The 18,795-nt window shown below is 42.6% G+C and overlaps 1 protein-coding gene across 1 annotated transcript in view; it reads left to right on the top strand.

Moving 5' to 3' along the window:
• The window catches only part of PKD1L1 (polycystin 1 like 1, transient receptor potential channel interacting), a 162,778-nt gene that overhangs the window by 63,365 nt on the left and 80,618 nt on the right, over positions 1–18,795 (top strand). The window contains exons 18-23 of the mRNA XM_063708537.1: positions 972–1,031; positions 3,556–3,732; positions 4,836–4,913; positions 7,986–8,128; positions 9,389–9,509; positions 11,600–11,711. Coding sequence (XP_063564607.1) covers positions 972–1,031; positions 3,556–3,732; positions 4,836–4,913; positions 7,986–8,128; positions 9,389–9,509; positions 11,600–11,711 — 691 coding nt within the window. The remainder of the gene's footprint in view (positions 1–971; positions 1,032–3,555; positions 3,733–4,835; positions 4,914–7,985; positions 8,129–9,388; positions 9,510–11,599; positions 11,712–18,795) is intronic.

The following is an 18,795-nucleotide window of genomic DNA, read 5'->3' as shown; positions in this document are numbered from 1 at the left end:
CCTTTGGAAGCAGTGAATCTGGTGGGTAAGGTGTGAGATCACATCAACATGGGCCTTTAAATCAGAAAGCTCCAGGTTCACACCCACGACTTGCTGGTTGTGCAATAGTCATCGAGTTTCGGATTCCTCATCTCTGAACTGGGAAAATGACAAACCCATGGCAGGTTCTGAGGCTGCAGTGATGTCCCGTGTGTGCAGTGTCTGTGCTAATTGTTTACTCCACACCGGCTTCCTCATCCTTCTGCCCTGCCCTGGGATCAATTGCTTTACTTTATCATTGGGTTTCAGGGGGATGGAAACCATTCTGGTACTTAAAAAATGGAGAGAAAAGATAATAATGAGAAAAGCTCTGACCTGGCATCTGTCTCTCTGTCACTGTCCCCAGCTGCTTACTGATTTTGCTGCTTACTCTTGGGCTATGGTGGTCTCACGCTCTGCATGCTCTTGTCAATTCAGCTGTGCTCCAGGCCTCCCAGACTTGGCTGGCTGGCTGGAGGGACTGCTGTGAGGTCCTCTGCCTCTGGGAAAGGAGGGCTGAGGGGACAGGAGGCGACATTTGCAGCAGGGCATTCTTATGTCCATTTCTCTCCTTCTAAAAGAAAAGAGTGAGACATTTTCTCTAAAAGAACAGTAAAAGACTCGCTTGAAGAGAGGATAGGATGCTGGGTGTGGTGGCAGAGACCCATATGTGAGCCTTGGTCTCAACTTACTCGCTGGGTTATTCTTAGAAACCACACACCTATTGGAGCTCCATCTCCTCCTCCTGGGGCCCTGGGGCAATGAAACCTGCCTTGCCCAGCTGTCATGAGTGAGGGAAGACACCACCACTGAGGGTATTTTGTAATCCACAGAGCAATGTATGGAGTCTAGAAATACACCAAGGACAATGTGACCCATCAGGGGAGCTGCTATTAATTTCAGGGGATTCTGTGATTTTAAAGGAAACATTATGATTTTGTCCTTTCTTATAGATTTTGAAGCCTATTACAGTGATATTCAAGAAGCAATACCATCGGGAGGAAGACAGCCAGGTGACTGTGCTTCTATGCCTGCTGCCTCTCTCCACTCAGCTCTCCTCCACAGCCTTTCTGCAATCTGGATTTCCCACCTGTTCCCTTACACAGCCACTGAGAGCTCCACAGAATCACAGGGAAAAGTTGAACTCTTACATGGCACGATCTGAACCAAACCTTTATTTCTAGCTCCCCTCTTTCTGCCTTTCTCTCACCCTATGCTCCAAAATCCCAACAGTAGCCCCAGGCCCAAGGATGAGCATCCCAGCTCTTCCATGCCTTGGCCATGGAGTGTCGTCTGCCAAAAATGCCTTCCTCCACGTCCTTCCTAAGTTATCTGCTCAGCGAGCCTCCTCCTTCAGGTCTGGCTCCACTTCTCTCTGGGAAGTCTTCCTCAGGCTTGTCTTGTAAGGACCACCACTCCCCCCGCCTTTCCCCCAACCCCCAAAACACACACACACACACCAGCTCAGTATTTATTCCCTCCTCTGGGAAGCAGGTGGCACCTGGCACTTAGTGGCTCTTTCTGTGTCTGTGTCTTCTGCTCTGAGCTCTTCCAGGAAAGCTTCCATGGCCAGCTTATGCTATGTTCCCAGATGGATCACAGTCCCTGGCACATTGGCACTCAGTAAACACATTGTAGAATGAATTGATGATCAGCGAATGACTTATTCATCTATCGAATGAACAGATGTTTGATCAGCGAGTGACTGATTTATCTGTCTAGTGAAGAGATGGATGTCTAGTGAATGATTTATCTGTCAAATGAGTAGGTAAATGACTTATTTGATGAATGAATCGATAAATGGCTGATGAGTGAATGATTTATCTATCGAGGGTATAATGGATGATGAGTGAATGATTTATTCCTCTGATTTGAGGCAGTGTTTCCTTCAACAGTCCTTCTCAGCTGCTTCCAACTGCACGGCTTCTCCAGCCCTTCTCATGTTCCTTCCTGTGTGTCGTGCTCTTCTTGGATGAGATGGTCAGTCAGGTGCAGCCACAGAGGAGAGAAAAACAAAGAAAATACTCCCAGGTCCTAGAGACAAGAGGCATGGCAGGCCACACAAGGCCACATGGGGAAGCTGCAGGGAGGTCAGGAGACAGCAGACAGGAGCAAGGGGAGCCCTTAAGCCAAGGTTTTTTTTGGGTTTTCCACGGCAAAGAAAGGCAAGGCTAAGGCAGGGCTGGATGAATAGTTTAGAATCAGTTAGTTTAATTTCAGCAGATCCTAGGCCTAAGGGTGGTCTCTACTTGCCCAGGATGATTTGTTGGGGGTGGTTCTGGATTGGTCAGTTTGCAAATCAAAGACACATTGCAGGCTGGGCCTTTTGTAATCTCTAAGAGTTGGCTAGCCCCAGCCCCAAGAGAAGCATTGTCTCCTTAGCCAGAATGCTTTTGTTTCATTTTGTTCTTCAGTATATCAAAACATCATCATACAGAACATTTAAAAGTCTTTACAGTACACACGCAGATCTGTTGTAGAGGCTTACATTCGTACTCACAGTAGGTGCTTAATCAATACAACTGAATGAATGAAGAAAGATCTGCCTTTGTATTGCATTTATAAAAGTATTCCTCCTTACAACATTTGTGTTTTATTACTATATCTTGCTTCAGTGACCTTGGTTTCAAGTCTTAAAGGAGCCTCCTTAGCCTAAGTGAAGTGCAGCGACTCCTTCTTGCCTAGACCATGTAGGAGCCCTTCCTTTGCCCTCGCTGCTTCTCTTCTTGCTGCCTGCAGTCATCTCATCACATGACAGGCAGAGGACTCTTCACCACAAACTAGGCTGTTGTTACTCTCCTGACAGGTCCCTCCAGTGGCTTCCTAGGGCACTCAGGACAAAAGCCCGTGGCTGTGCACCCAGCATGATGTGACCCTGGCAATGCCTCCAGCCACGTTTTTCCTCCTCCTGCCCTCCCTCCCTCCCTCCCACCCTCCAACCACTAGGGCAGATCATTCCCACAGCATTTTGGTTTTACTCAACCTGGAAACTCCTTCCTTCAGATACTTGAAGCGCTCCTTCTAGTCTTAGTCTTCAGAGAGGACCTCCCTGACCTCCATCTCAGAAGGACTTCCTTTCCACACCACTCTCTCTTCCTCTGCATACCCCGCTTTTCTTTCCTTCATTACCTGAGTTTATATTATTTATGTATGTGTTTTCTCATTTATTTTTTGGACTGCCTCACTATTAACTCCAGATAGCAAGGACACCATTGATCTGGTTCATGCTGTGTCTCCTATTTCTAGAGTAGTACCTGGACTTAGTAGACCTTAATAAATCTTGCAGAAGGAAGGAAGGAAGATAGGAAGGGAGGGAGGGAGGGAGGGAGGGAGGGAGGGAAGATGCCTTTGGACCGCTAATTACATGTTAACAAAGTACATCTCTTGAATATGTTTAGCTGCTGAAGACATTATATTAGATATGCGGTATCCCCGAATAGTACAAATAGTTATTAATATCAGCATTGAATCACTAATGCTTTAAGATCATCATGACTTTTTTTCTTTAACATCTATTGGCTTGGTTTATCTTCCTAGCAAAGGACACCAGCTTTCCAGGATCAGGACCTAGCTTGAGTGCCGAGGAGAGCCCTGGAGATGGGGATAACCTGGTGGACCCCTCCCTGTCTGCAGGCAGAGCCGAGCCTGTCCTCATGATTGACTGGCCCAAGGCCCTGCTGGGTCAAGCAGTTTTCCAAGGCTATTCATCCTCAGGTATGAATGTCCTCTTTGTACTCTGCAATTTGCAGTGTTTCTGAAGCTTTTAGATATCAGCCCTCAATTTCTTCTGAACTTTTCGTTTTACTAGATAAGTATTTAGAATTGTGGTACCTTTTCTACTTGTGCTTGTTCTTCTATGGACTATGGCCTGAGACTCTTCTAACAAAAGTAAAGTTAGCGTCTGTTGCTACCAGGAGATCCATGTGTGTAGACCAAAGCGGAAGAGGGGTGCTGCCAAGTGCTGCACGTTCTGTGCGCCCAGACACCTTGGTGCGCACCTTTTCTGTGACAGCCTTTTGTAGGGTGGTCAGGGATTTACATGAATTGATCAAAATGAAGCTGCTCCTGAAGAGCAATTGAATTTCTAATGGAATTTCCCAGCCCAGACATGGTGGTTTTGCTCAATTTGTTGTATTTCCCCCTTTCGTGTTAATACATGTGATTGTGCCATCCTTACAGACCTCTTGGGGAGGATCTGGATTTCACACTATTTTTAGATAATTTTCCCTTCACCCTTTCCTTGAAGCATTTTGAGAAGTACTATTGTAAGATTGTAATTTTAGAAACTGTCCATGTTTAGATCATCAATCTTGTATTTCCGATCTCTCCTTTTTTCAGGGTAAGTAGTGTGAGGTCAGCCTCTCCCTGCTAAGGAAGTAATCCAGTCACCACGGTCAGCAGTTACACCCAGGTTAAAAATTGTCCATAATCAGTATTCTGCAGACTTAAAAATAGCTTCAAAATTCCTTAATCATACTTTATAGTGTGATTTATAAAATTGCCAAATTAAACATGAACATAATTATAAACATACAAAATAAGATCCTAACAGAATTCTCTTGTTGCTTGGGACATTAGTGTCATTTCTGAGCCAGGGATAGATGGACCATCCTCAGTAATGCTTCTGTTGGACAGGAGAGGCTGTTTATAGAAGGCAGTAACCAGCAACCTTTCCAAGCAGGAGTGGCATGTTTCACTAGTATCTATGTTAATTTCACCCCTGGGGGAAGAGTGGAACCCATTTCCAAGGACTCTGTGTGACCTCTGTCCCTGAGACCACTGACTTTTATTTCCATGCAGCCATGTCTTTTCTGCAGGTATTACAGAACAGACAGTGACAATCAAGCCATACTCTCTGAGCAGTGGAGAGACGTACGTCCTGCAAGTGTCTGTGGGTATGTTACATTGTCAGTTGCATTTATGAGAGGATGAGGAGTCCTGCTGCGTCTCTGTGAGTTTATTCTTCCTAAGGAATGGGGTGCAGGTCTACATCAGGGTAAAGGCTAAGCAGTTGCCTTTTTAAAAAATTACATATATATAGGGCTGGGCGCGGTGGCTCACGCTTGTAATCCCAGCACTTCGGGAGGCCGAGGCAGGCAGATCACGAGGTCAGGAGATCGAGACCATCCTGGCTAACACGGTGAAACCCCATCTCTACTAAAAAATACAAAAAATTTGCCGGGCATGGTGGCGGGCGCCTGTAGTCCCAACTATTCGAGAGGCCGAGGCAGGAGAATGGCGTGGACCCGGGAGGCGGAGCTTGCAGTGAGCCAAGATCGCGCCACTGAACTCCAGCCTGGGCGACAGGGCGAGACTGTCTCAAAAAAAAAAAAAAAAAAAAATATATATATATATATATATATCTTATTTATGCTAGACAACTGCACGTTGATTCCTTTCCTGCAAATCTGTCCGTAATCTCTCTCTCTCTCTATTTAAACCCTAGAAAGGTGTTATTGCTTGTTTTGTGTCACTGATGTTCATTGAAATTCACCCACAGGCCTTGCCTTACCCTTGCTCTGCATTCCTTCTTGCGTTTCCATGCCTATCTCAATCCGAGATCATCGTTTTGCAGAACTTCTAGACATTTTCCCCCATTTCTAGAGGTTTTCATTCCATATGACAAGCACAGTGGGCTTAACAATTGTTTTTTTTTTAATTTTTTTTGTTGTTGTTGAGACGGAGTCCCTCTGTTGCCCAGGCTAGAGTGCAGTGGCCCGATCTTGGCTCACTGCAAGCTCCGCCTCCCGGGTTCACACCATTCTCCTGCCTCAGCCTCCCGAATAGCTGGGACTACAGGTGCCTGCCACCACGCCCAGCTAATTTTTTGTATTTTTAGTAGAGACGGGGTTTCACCGTGTTAGCCAGAATGGTCTCGATCTCCTGACCTCGTGATCTGCCCGCCTCAGGCTCCCAAAGTGCTGGGATTACAGGCGTGAGCCACCACGTCCGGGCTTTTTTTTTTTGAGACGAAGTCTTGCTCTGTTGCCCAGGCTGGAGTGCAGAGGCACGGTCTCAGCTCACTGCAACCTCTGCCTCCCAGGTTCAATTGATTCTCCTGCCTCAGCCTCCTGAGTAACTGGGATTGCAGCTGCCTGCCACCACGCCTGGCTAATTTTTTGTATTTTTAGTAGAGTGGGGGTTTCACCATGTTGGCCAGGCTGGTCTCGAACTCATGACCTCAAGTGATCGATCCACCTGCCTCGGCCTCCGCAAGCGCTGAGATTGCAGCCATGAGCCACCGCACCCAGCCAACAATTTTTATCTACAAATAGGTTTGGTTCAACATCCACAGTTTTGCATTAATCAAAACCTATCAGGAATTTGCAAACTTGCATTCTCTGTGAACTCTTTTGTCATACAAGTGGGAAACCCGAGGTTCACTTTCTCCTGAGAACTGGCTGGGCTGGCCTCAATGAGATCCCTGAGGGTCATCTTGATTCTCACAGTTTCTATAAACATCTACCTGCCCCTTCCACGTTTAGCATTTAACAACTAGCCCTGGGTCCCTGCTTTGGGTACAAGACGGGCAGCGTTTGCTTTTGTTTCAACAAATACCTTTTGCCTTTGGCTGTACCTCTTTCTTTTGCCTCTGAAATTTGCCCAAGTGACAAGTCTAAAGACAGTTCTCTTAGCTGGGCCATATTCCTTAATGGTGCAGGAGACACATGAGAGTCTATCCATGGCCCACCAGCCTGGTCAGTGTCCTTGGCTGGCTGCCAGGTGGTGCACTCAGGCTCCAGGTCTCCTGTCAGCCTTCTCTCCCGCAGCCTTGCACACCCTCGCTGACTGCTGCCCTCCCTTCCCGTGCTCTTCAGATAACACCAGGCCCCCTCGTGACTCTAAGTCTTTCCCTGTGGTTATTTTGGCTGGAATGCCCATTCTTTTCCCCACATCCCTTCCTAAGCCCAGTATAAGACTGATACCCCAAGACTCCTCACTCAAATGTGTCTTCTTTTGTGGAGATTCCCCTGGTCAGCCAGGCAGGATTCATCATCCTTTTCTCCTGGGTTTTACTTTTGTTATGAGATCTGTCTTCCATGGTTAATGTGTCTGTTAAATAAGATAACACAGGAACAGTGTCTAGCAGGGCGCCTGGTGTGTAGCAGAGGCTCAATAGATGGTACCTGCTGTTACGATGAGGATGATGATCATCAAGATTTTAAACCATTTGACATGTAAATTTCATTTCTATAATCCATCTCAAGACAAATACATTAAACATTTAAAAACTATATGTATGAGAATAATCATTATGGGGTGATCAATAATAACAGAAAATGGAAAATAAGCAAAATGTTTAATCATCGGGGATAATAATTGTGCATATTAGTGTATATCTGTTCCATGTAATCTTATGCTGCTATTTACAACAATGATTTTGGATGCTCTATGTCAACATGGAAAATAGTTATGATATTAATATAGTTAATAAAACAAAATATAAAATTGTATAGGTGCTATACATTCAACAAAGCTGTACGTACGTGTGTATGTGGCTAAGGTTTTGAGAGAATCCAGGAGAATGGAGAAAGTTTGCTCTGCTGGGTAATGGGTCTGTTAGCATCATCTCTCCCTCAGGCTTCGGTTTCTGTCTGGGTGGTTGCCATGTGACTCCCAGGTAGGGAGACACTTCTGTCTCCCCAAGGCCTAGGATAGTACCTGCCCCACCCAGTGAGTGTTTGTTATATTAATGAACATATAGGCAGTGGTTCTCAAACCCCAGAACTTCAGAATCCCCTAAGGGTATGTGAAAACTATCACTGAGTCTCAGTTTCTGAGTCAGCAGGTCTAGGGTGGGGCTCCAGAATCTTCATTTCTGACAAATTCCCAGGTTAGTCCGATGCTGCTGGTCTGGGGACCCTACTTTGAGAACCCCCGCTATAAGGTTTATCTATAAAAACTTATTCCTATGCTGCTGTAATTCTCCATCATGGGTGAAACCCCTGCTTCATCTTTCTCTTTAGCTTCGAAGCATGGCTTACTGGGTAAAGCTCAGCTGTACTTGACAGTCAACCCGGCTCCACGGGACATGGCCTGTCAGGTGCAGCCCCACCATGGTCTGGAAGCACACACCGTCTTCAGTGTCTTCTGCATGTCTGGAAAACTGGTACGTGGACAACCCCATGTCTGTCCTGAGAGACCCCAGACAGTGGCATCTGGCAGTCACAGCAGTCACGGGTGCTGTAGGAATGGACAGCGATGTCCTTCCCACCTGTGAAGGATTTCAGCCTGCAGTTGAATGTTGGAAAGTTGGTTAGGCGTGAATGGGCTTCCCCACACACTAATGAGAGGAGTGCAAAGTGGCCCCCTGGTTGAGAAGGTTCAGAATTTCACAAAGAGACAAGGGCCTGCTCACCAGGAGTCGTCTGCCCTGCAGCCTGGTTAGAACAGGGGCCTCTGTTAATGCTGCCCCCAAGAAAAAGACAGGCACGTGACCCAAAATGTGGAGAGGAGCCTGGCCCTTTCCCTCCCAGGGCACATTTCTAACATGGACTTACCCTCTGGGCCATGGAGAAGACCATTGTGATTTTGTTGCTCAGGGTCTTGTGAGGGTGAAATGAGAGGTTGGATTTAAAAAGATGAATGCAAACCAGCCTGGCCAACATGGTGAAACCCCATCTCTACTAAAAATACAAAAATTAGCTGGGTGTGGTGGTAGGTGCCTGTAATCCCAGCTACTTGGGAGGCTGAGGCAGGAGAATTGCTTGAACCCAGGAGGCGGAGGTTGCAGTGAGCCGAGATCGCGCCATTGCACAGCAGCCTGGGAGACAGTGTGAGACTTGTCTCAAAAAAAAATTTAAAAAAAGATGAATGCCTCAGGTGATGGGCAGGCAGGACAGGAGCCTGTGATATTGTGACCCTGGCACTGCCCTCTCCATCCTCTCAGCCAGGACGCTGACCTCCCTGCCCTTCTGCCTGACCCCTTCTGTAGGAAGCCCCACCCTTGTCCTCCAGAGGGCCCAGACCATGGCCTTCCCTTGAGGCACCCCCACCCTCCCTCCTGCTCCTCCTGCTGTGTGATGCCCAGCAGTGGGGAAGCTGAGGGGCAGCTGGGGCCCTTCACCCTGAGGGGGCTGTGACAGTCTGATTTGTGACTGTGGGGAGGTTCCAGGACAAGGAGAGGACACAGACACTGGTGGGGAATCTCAGTGTTGTTCGAGGAGCCCTTTGGGCTTGGTGAATGGAGAGCCCTGCAGGGCCCAGGGCTCTGGGCAGCTGGGAGTGCTGCTTACCTGTCACTTACCCTCTTCCTGGCTGTAAAGAACATCCTTGGTACAATGAAGGCTCAGCTGTGTGTGTATGTATTGTGATATCATTCACAGTGTGTTCATTTATACTATTTTTGCTCCCTTGGACTGGATCATAGGACTTCCATTATGAATTTAGTTACCAGATAGGAAACACCTCCAAACACACTTTGTACCATGGGAGAGACACCCAGTATTATTTTGTGTTGCCAGCTGGTGAGCACTTGGACAATTACAAAGGTAAGCCATGGTGCCAGCTGGAGTCACTAGCTGTGCCAACCTAGAGTTCTAAACCTTTTTTCCTGGTTTTCAAAAACTAAACTGTGTCTAGAAAATAAAATCACCTTGATCAGTTTAATGCTTTTCAGTTTAGGTTTATTATCTACCTTTTAGTGCAGAAAGAACATTAGTAATATCGATAAATTAAATCAGTTTTTTATATCTTAAATTTTAACTGAAATATACTGTAAATGATAAAATGCCAGAGAATGTTTTTTCATATATAAATTAAATATTTAAAATCAGGACATTTCTTATTTACTAATGAAATATGTCATATCTGGTGAATCTTGCATTTATTATAGATGAAACCAAATCAAGGTATCCCCCTAAGGAACAAAATGTGGGGTAAATGAATGTGAGTTAGCATGTTAGTAACATAACCTCAAAACAAAATGAATCCCACAGTGTTTACAACTTTCTGCTCTGACCCTGTTCCTGAGGTTGTGGTTACTTCTAAACCAGTCCCTTGGAACTGGCTTCAACTGAGCATAAGAGACATACAGCCATTTAGGAAGGTATCTTGACATGTGCAAACCCAGGCTGGTTAAATAAAAATCTTGGGGGTTGGTGACTTTTTAAGTTTCTGTTTTATGTGTAAATGCCTGGAAGATTCTGATGTGCAGGGAAGGTTGAGAGTCACTGATCTAGAAGTTTCTTTAATTTGGACTGGTAAGATTATTAAAGCCTGAAGTCTGAACTAGTTCATTCACTTGATTTATTTAAGTTTCACCTCTCCTTTAAGCCAAGCTGAAATTCCTTCTTCTTCATGAAACTTTGCCTGTCACCTTCAGTTAGAAACACTTGCACCTTCTTCTAGATACAAGTCAATTATATTGAGCAAAACTTCTGAGCAGGGCATTTTGAGATCTTCATAATCGTGCTCTGCTTTGTATCACAGTGACTTTGTACTCCGTTTGATCTTGAGTTTCCTTGAAGTCAAGCTGCATACGGGGCTATGTGAGACCTAGGCTGGGCAAATGTCCCAATAGAAGGACCTTGGGCCAGGGCCTCAGCTCTGTGTTGGAAGTAAAGATTTCTTAACATGAATTTACAGACCAAATTTCAGGTCACAGTCCCAGAGCAGTGTCAGGGTTAGTGATGTTACTCAAATCATTCACAACCATGGTATTTGTTTGTAATTGTCAGTATCAGTACAGCCAATTCCTATGAATACCTGAACTCAAGATTTATAAGGGGGCGAACATAAGCAAAATAAATACAATATAGTAAATACTTAATACATACCTTTTCTTGTCCCATCTTTTGCATGAGTGAGTGTGGCACAGACTCAGCTTGTCAAAATAAGTGGAGTCTTGCCTAAAAACTGCTCCTTCTTTGGGATTTTCTATATCCATGCATAGGACCAACCTTATCTGTTAAGGGTATTTGTTAAAATTGCTGCCTCCAGAGCCCACCTAGTATCCACTGACTCAGGATTGTGGGGAGAAGATGGAGCACGGAATTTGCTTGTAGACGAGATGCCTGGCGCTTGGGCTGCAAGTGTCCATAGACCACATCTTGAGAAGTGTCAGCCTCCAAAATTAAGTCCCCAATCCTTGGCACTGAGTTTCAGGTTGAAAATGTTGTTATAAAGATACATACGGCACACCTGGGTGTCGATCTTTCTATGTGGTTCCTATGATGGTGCCTGTGGCCCTCAGCATCTGGCCATCATCTGCACTCTGAGCCTGATCTGCAGGTCCCCTCACCACAGCCCTGCACCCCTGTTACATGAAGGAATTCCTGGGTCCCCCAAATAGGTCTTATGTCTTTTAAAAAGTCCCCTCTGTCAGAATTCTTCACCTTTTTTCTAGGCCTGTTAAATTTCTATATATCATGTAGGAACTGGTCAAACTATAACCCCAAGCCTTGACAGTCCATTGCCGAGTTTGTATTTCACTCCCTGGGCTCCCTGTGGCCCGGAGCCTGGCCCCTTTGTCAGCACTTGTCACAGTTTTAGTCATCCAGAAGATGCTGTCTGTGTGTGAAGAAGCATCTGTGTAACCCACATGTCCAAGATGACCCTCTTCTGACATGTTCCCTCACAGTCATGGTTTCCACTGAAATCACAGATGGCGAAGGCTCCAAGGTCCAGCCGTGCACTGTGGTGGTGACTGTGCTGCCCCGCTACCATGGAAATGACTGTCTGGGCGAGGACCTGTGAGTAACACAATGCCACACAGACATCCTAGCCATTGTTTGTATTTCTTCCAGAGTTGGCTCTCCCCCAAGTTGTTAACAAGCGTCAAAAACATGTCAGGAACTCATCTTCTCAAGATGGAGCAAATAAAAAAGTCCGGGTGCTATCACTGCAATCCTGCTAACTCATATTTGCATGGCATTCTTGCAGGTGCTTCAGAGCCTATAAAGCTACTTTCTTCTTTTTTTTTTTTTTTTTTTTTTTTGAGACAGAGTCTCCGCCTGTCACCCAGGCTGGAGAGTGCAGTGGCACAATCTCGGCTCACTTGCAACCTCCACCTCCCGGGTTCAAGTGATTCTCCTGCCTCAGCCTCCTGAGTAGCTGGGATTACAGGTGCGCGCCACCAAGCCTGACTAATTTTTGTATTTTTAGTAGAGATGGGGTTTCACCATGTTGGTCAGGCTGGTCTCGAACTCCTGACTTCATGATCCACCCGCCTCGGCCTCCCAAAATGCTGGGATTACAGGTGTGAGCCACCGCGCCCAGCCTCACTTTCTTCTTTTTTAAAAACAGTTTTTAAAGATATCATTTACATTCCACATGTTCATCCATTTAAAGTATGCAACTCCTTGATTTTAATAATTTATTGAATTATACAGCCTTCACCATAAGCTAGTTTTAGGCAATTTTTCATCATCCCTTGAAAACCTTGACTTATTAGCAGTCACTCCCTTTACCCACCACCCAGCTTCCTCCCACTGGCCCCAGACAACCACAAATCTATTTAATATCTACAGGTTTGCTGATTCTGAAAATTTCATATAAATGAGATAGTATAACATATGATCTTAAGTAACTGTCTTTTCACTGAGCATGTGAATGTTTTTGAGTTTCATCTATGTAGCAAAATATATTAGTACTTCATTCTTTTTTGTTGCTGAATAATATTTTATTGTATGAACATATATTTTATTTATTCATTAATTAGTTGATGGATGTGTGGGTTGTTTTCACTTTTTGGCTATAATGAATCACACTGCTATGAACATTTATGTGCAGGTTTTTGTGTGAGTGTGTGGTTTCATTTTCCTTGGGTAGGTAACTAGGAATGGAAACAGTGTCCTATGGTAACTACCAAACTGTTTTCCGTAGTGGCTGCACCATTTTATATTCCCACTAACGAGGTATGAGAGTTCTGGTTTCTTGATATCCTAACCAACACTGGTTATTGTCTTTTTGTTCACAGCTGTTCTAGTTAGTATGAAGTGGTATCTCATTAAGGTTTGGACTTGCGTTGCTCTAATAATTGATGAGGTTGAGCATCTTTTCATATGCTTTGTATATCTTCCTTGAAGAAATGTCTGCTTAGTACTTTACCCATTTTTATGTAGGTTATCTGTATTTTTATAATGGATAACCTAATTAAAACGTTTGTTTCTTGATTCTCAATTCTATTCCATTAGTCTAAATGTCTCTCCTCATACCAGTACTATGCTGCCTTGATTATTATAGTTTAGTAGTAAATTTTGAAACTGAAAAACCTGAGCCGACTAACTTTGTTCTTTTTACAAGGTTGGGTCTTTCAGGTCTCTCATATTTCCATATGAGTTTTAGAATCAGCCTGTCGATTTCTGCAAAAACAAAGCAGCACAGGCATGGGACAATGGCTTTGGTGCCGGCCGGCCTCTCCAGCCTTGCTCTGGCTGGGGCAGACTGGGGCTCCAGACTCCTGCTGCAGGGGGTAGAAAAACAAAACAAAACAAAAGCTAACTGGGATTTTCGTAGGGATTTGTCAAGTCTGTACATCAGTTTGGGGAGTATCTTGTATCCTATAACCCTGCTGAACATGTTTGTTAGTATTAATAGTTTTTTACCGAATTCCTTGAGATTTTCTCTATGTAAGATCATGTCATCTGTCACTAGAGATAGCTTTGCTTCTTTCTTTCTAATCTGGATGCCTTCCATTTCTATTTCTTGCCTAATTCTCTTGACTAGAACCTCCATTCAACGCTGAACAGAAGTGGCAGCGTGGAAATCCTGGTCTTCTCAGTTTTAAGGAGGAATCATTCAGTCTTTCACCACTTCATATTAATAATAGCTAAAGGTCTTTCACAGAGAACCGTTATCAGATTGAGGATGTTCTCTTCTATTCCTAGTTTGTTGTGTGTATTTCATTATAAAAACGTATTGGATTTTGTTAAATGCTTTTCCTAGGTCTATGGAGACAATTATATGTTTTTTGTCCCTTAGTCCATTAATTTGTTACAGTTTGGATGTTTGTGTCCTCTCTAAAATTCCTGTTCAGACTATCCCCAGTGCAACAGTAGTAAGAGGTGGTGCCTGTAGGAGGTGATTAGGCCATAAGGGTTCTGCTCTCATAAGTGAAATTAGTCACCTTATAAAATGGCTGGAGGGAACTAGATAGGCCCTCTTTGGTCGTTCTGTCCCTTCTGTCATGTGAGGTCACAGCCTTCTTCCCCTCTGGAGGAGGCAGCAACAGGTGCCACCTTGGAAGCAGAGAGCAGCCTCACCAGACACTGAGCCTATTTGTGTCTTGATCTTAGACTTCCCAGACTCCAAAACTGTGAAAATAAATTTCTGTTCTTTATATATTACCCAGTCTCAGGTATTTTATTATAATAGCACAAACAAACTAAGATACAAGTTATATAAAATTGATTGATTTTCAGATGTTGAATCACTCTTACAGTCTGGGAATAAATTCCATTTGGTTATGATGTATATACATCTTTTTCTGTGTGCTGGATTTGATTTCTAGTACTTTTCTGAGGATTTTTGTGTCCATGTTCATAAGAGGTATTGGCCTGTAGTTTTCTTTCGTTTCCTGTGTTGTCTTTGTCTGGTTTTGGTATCAGAATAATACTGGCCCCAATCAATTTGGAAGTATTCCTTTTTTTTTTTTTTTTTTTTGAGACAAGGTTTCCATCTGTTGTCTAGGTTGGAGTACAGTGGCACGATCATGGCTCACTGCAGCCTTGACCTCCTAGGCTCAAGCCATCCTTCCACCTCAGCCTCCCAAGTAGCTGGGATTATAGGCACATGCCACCATGCCTGGCTAATTTCATCATTTTGCCCAGGCTGGTCTCGAACTCCTGGGCTCAAGCAATCCTCCCACCTTGGCCTCCCAAAGTGCTGGGATAACAAGTGTGTGCCACCACACCTAGCTTCCTTTGCATTCAAATATTTGGAAGATTTTGTGAAGGATGGGTAGTGATTCTTCTATAAACATTTACCAGCAAAGTTATTTGGACCTGGCATTTTCTTTGTGGAAATTTTGAAATGACTGATTCAATATCTTTACTATTCAGATTTCTGTTTCTTCTTGAGTCAGTTTCAGTAGTTTGTTTCTTTCTAGGAATTTTCCATTTCATCTACATTCTCTATTTTTTTTGGCATATAGTTTTGTATGGTGTTCTCCTATAATCCTTTTTATTTCTATATGGTCAGTAGAGATATCAATTTCATTCCTGATTTTAGTAATTTAAGTCATCTCTTTTTCCCTCTCTTATTTTTTGTCTGTCAGTCTAGCTAAAGATTTGTCATTTTGTTGATGTTTTCAAAAAACCAGCTTTTGGCTTCATTGATTTTTATTGTTGTGGTTGTTTTTCTATTCTCTATTTCATTCATTTCTACACTAATTTTTATTCTTTTTTTCCCCGCCTTGTGCTTGCTCTGGTTTACTTTGCTCTTGTTTTTTTTGTTTGTTTGTTTCTTAAGGTGAAAAATTAGATTATTGATTCGTCATCTTCTTTATAGCCATTTATAGCTCTAAATTCCCTTCAAGCACCAATGTGTTTTAGAATGTTGGTGTTTTCATTTATTAATCTCAAAGCATTTTGTAATTCTTGTTGCAATTTCTTCTTTGAACCATTGATTATAATATTTAGGAGTATGTTTTTCACTTTTTTACATATTTGTAATTTTCCAAATATCTTTTGTCATTGATTTCTAATTATTTAATTCCATCATGGTCAGAGGATATACTCTGTGTAATAGCGGTAGTTTAAAATTTATTGAGTTTTGTTTGTGGCCTACTATATGGTGTATTCTAGAAAATGTCCCATGTGCACTTGAAAAGAATATGTATCTGATTTTGTTGGCTAAATGTTCAATGGTTATCTGTTAGGTCTAATTGATTTATATTATTGTTTGAGTCTTATGTATCCTTGTTGATTTTCTACCTGGTGGTTGTATCCATTATTGACAGTATTATTGTTTTGAGTTTTCTGTGTCCCTTCAGTTCTGTCCATTATTGCTCATGTATATGGAACCTGTTTTTAGGTCCCTATATGTTTACAATTTTTTAATCTTCCTGGTGAATTTACCTACATTATCATTAGAAAATGTCCCTCTTTATTGCTACTATCTGTTTTTGTCTAATTTCTTTTGGTCTGATATAAACTTAACCACTCTACATGCCTTGCTGTTACTGTTTGCATGTCTCTTTCCATCCTTTTACTTACAACCTAATTTTATCCTTGAACCTAAAGTAGTCTCCAGTAGACAGCATATAGTTGAATCTTGGTTTTGTGTATAGTCTTACAATCTCTGCCTTTTGGTTGGATCATGTAATCTATTCACATTTAATATTATTATTGATGTGGTTGGATGGATTTATGTATGCCATTTTGCTTATTTTTTGCATGTCTCGTTATTACTTTGTTCCTCTATTTCTTCTTTACTGCCTCCTTTTATGTTAAGTATTTTCTAGTATATCAATTTTCACTCCTTTAATGATTATTATGTATTTTTGGATATTTTCTTACTTGTTGCACTAAGGCTTACAATACACACCTTAACTTACTAGAAACTACTTCAAATTTATATTAATTTCAGCAAGATGTAGAAAATTTACTCCTCTATAGATCCATTTCCTCTTCCCTTTTTGTGTTATGATTGTTATGTATGTTACATCTATCAGTGTTACAAACCCAACAGTCCAATGTTATAATTATTGTTTTATAAAATTTTCTGTCTTTTTATTTTTTCTTGAGACAGAGTCTTGCTCTGTTGCCCAGGCTGGAGTGCAGTGCTGTGATCTCGGCTCACTGCAACCTCCGCCTCCTGGGTTCAAGCGATTCTACTGCCTCAGCCTCTGAAGTAGCTGGTATTACAGGCATGTGCCACGACGCCTGGCTAATTTTGTATTTTTAGTAGAGATGGGATTTCTCCATGTTGGTCAGGCTGGTCTCGAACTCCCGACCTCAGGTGATCCGCCTGCCTCGGCCTCCCAAAGTGCTGGGATTACAGGCATGAGCCACCACGCCTGGCCAGTTTTCTGTCTTTCAAAGAAACTGGAGAAGAGAGCACAAATATATTTTTAGAAATTGCTTTTAATGTATGTTAATCTTATTTAGTATTTTTGTTTGTCTTCATATCTTCCTGTGGCTTTAAGTTACCATCTAGTGTCATTTCTTTATTCTTGTATAGTTTTATTCCCACCTCCCTTATTTGTGTTTTTTTGTTGTTGTTTTTTGTTTTGTTTTGTTTTGCCTTGAGACAGGGTCTCACCCTGTCGCCCAGGCTGCAGTGCAATGGCACAATCTTGGCTCACTGCAACCTCTGCCTCCTGGATTCAAGCGATTCTCCTGCCTCAGCCTCCCAAGTAGCTGGGATTACAGGCACACACCGCCACGCCCAGCTAATTTTTTGTATTTTTAGTAGAGATGGGGTTTCACCATGTTGGCCAGGCTGGTCTTGAATTCTTGACCTCAGGTGATCCACCCGCCTCAGCTTCCCAAAGTGCTGGGATTACAGGCATGAGCCACCACGCCTAGACTTTGTGTTCTTGTTACATTATATTTCTGTGTGTTATGGGCCCAACAGTACAGCTCTGTAGAAATGTCTTTATGCAATGGCTTTTTAAATAAGAAGAGAGAGAAAAAGATAATTCATGAACTTAATTGTTCAACATTTCTCTGAGTTGCCATTCATTTTTTTCCTACTTTTTTCTTCCTGTTATTTATAATCTCTATTGCTCTGTCTTCAAGTTTCTACATTCTTTCTTTTCTCAAATTTACTTTTGAACATTTCTTTTGTTATAATTATTATACATGTAACTTCAGAATTTCCATTTGGTTCTCTCTATAACTTATAAATTTATAGCTTCTATCTGTTTATTGATAGTCTCTATTTGACTAAACATTGTTCTAACTTCCTTTGATTTTTAAAAATATGGTTTCCTTTCATTCTTTGAATCATGTTTATAATAGCTGTTTCAAAGTCCTTGCTAATTCCAACATCTGAGTCTCCTCATAGGCAGTTTCTATTGCCTGCTTATTTTTCTCATGTTTGGGTCACACTTAATGTTTCTTTGGATGTCTCATAATTTTTCATTGAGAACTGGACATTTTAGATAATATATTGCAGCCACTCTGGGTATTGGCCTACCTCCTTTTCCTGGTTTGTTGTTGTTGTTTTTGTTTGTTTGGTCATTTGTTTATATGTTTATTAGTTTGGCAAGACGAATTCTGTAAAGTATATTTCCCCTCGTTGTGCAGCCAGTGATGTTTCTGCTCAGATTTATTTGTTCTTTTTATCTTTAGCTTGGCTTCCTAGGGTCTTAGTCTCCATAAATCACTTATTGGTCAAGGGTGAACTTAAGCATCATGTATAGAGCCCATGATGCATTTTCTAATCAATTAGAACATGATTTCTAATTAATTTACTTCTTGCAATGGCCCACTGCGGTGTGTCCAGATGAAAATTTCTATTTTATACATTTGGAAACTGAGGATCATTTATTCTGTTAAACAATACTCTTGTGCTCATACAGCAAATAAATTGCAGAACAAGGGCTGGAACTGGCCTTTGACCTCATGTATAGGCCTCTTTTCACAATACTGTGTTATCTTTTCCAGTGCAAGTAAGTATGCTGTTTGTAAATAAGTAAATAAATGCGCAATTATTGAAACCTGGAGTCATAAACTCCGGCCAGCTGTAGCGTGGTGGTATCTCTGTCTGGCTCTGGAATACATTCCTTCATTTGCCATGATGCTTCTATATTAGTATCTGGTTTCTTGTGCCTTTTTTAGTTCTGATAAAAGGAGTTTTTGTAAAATTTTATATTATGACTTACAGTGT

Source organism: Gorilla gorilla, chromosome 6 (genome assembly GCF_029281585.2).
Source record: "Gorilla gorilla gorilla isolate KB3781 chromosome 6, NHGRI_mGorGor1-v2.1_pri, whole genome shotgun sequence".
NCBI lineage: Eukaryota > Metazoa > Chordata > Mammalia > Primates > Hominidae > Gorilla > Gorilla gorilla.
Note: the sequence above shows the minus strand (reverse complement) of the source record. Positions and strands in the feature narration are given on the sequence as shown.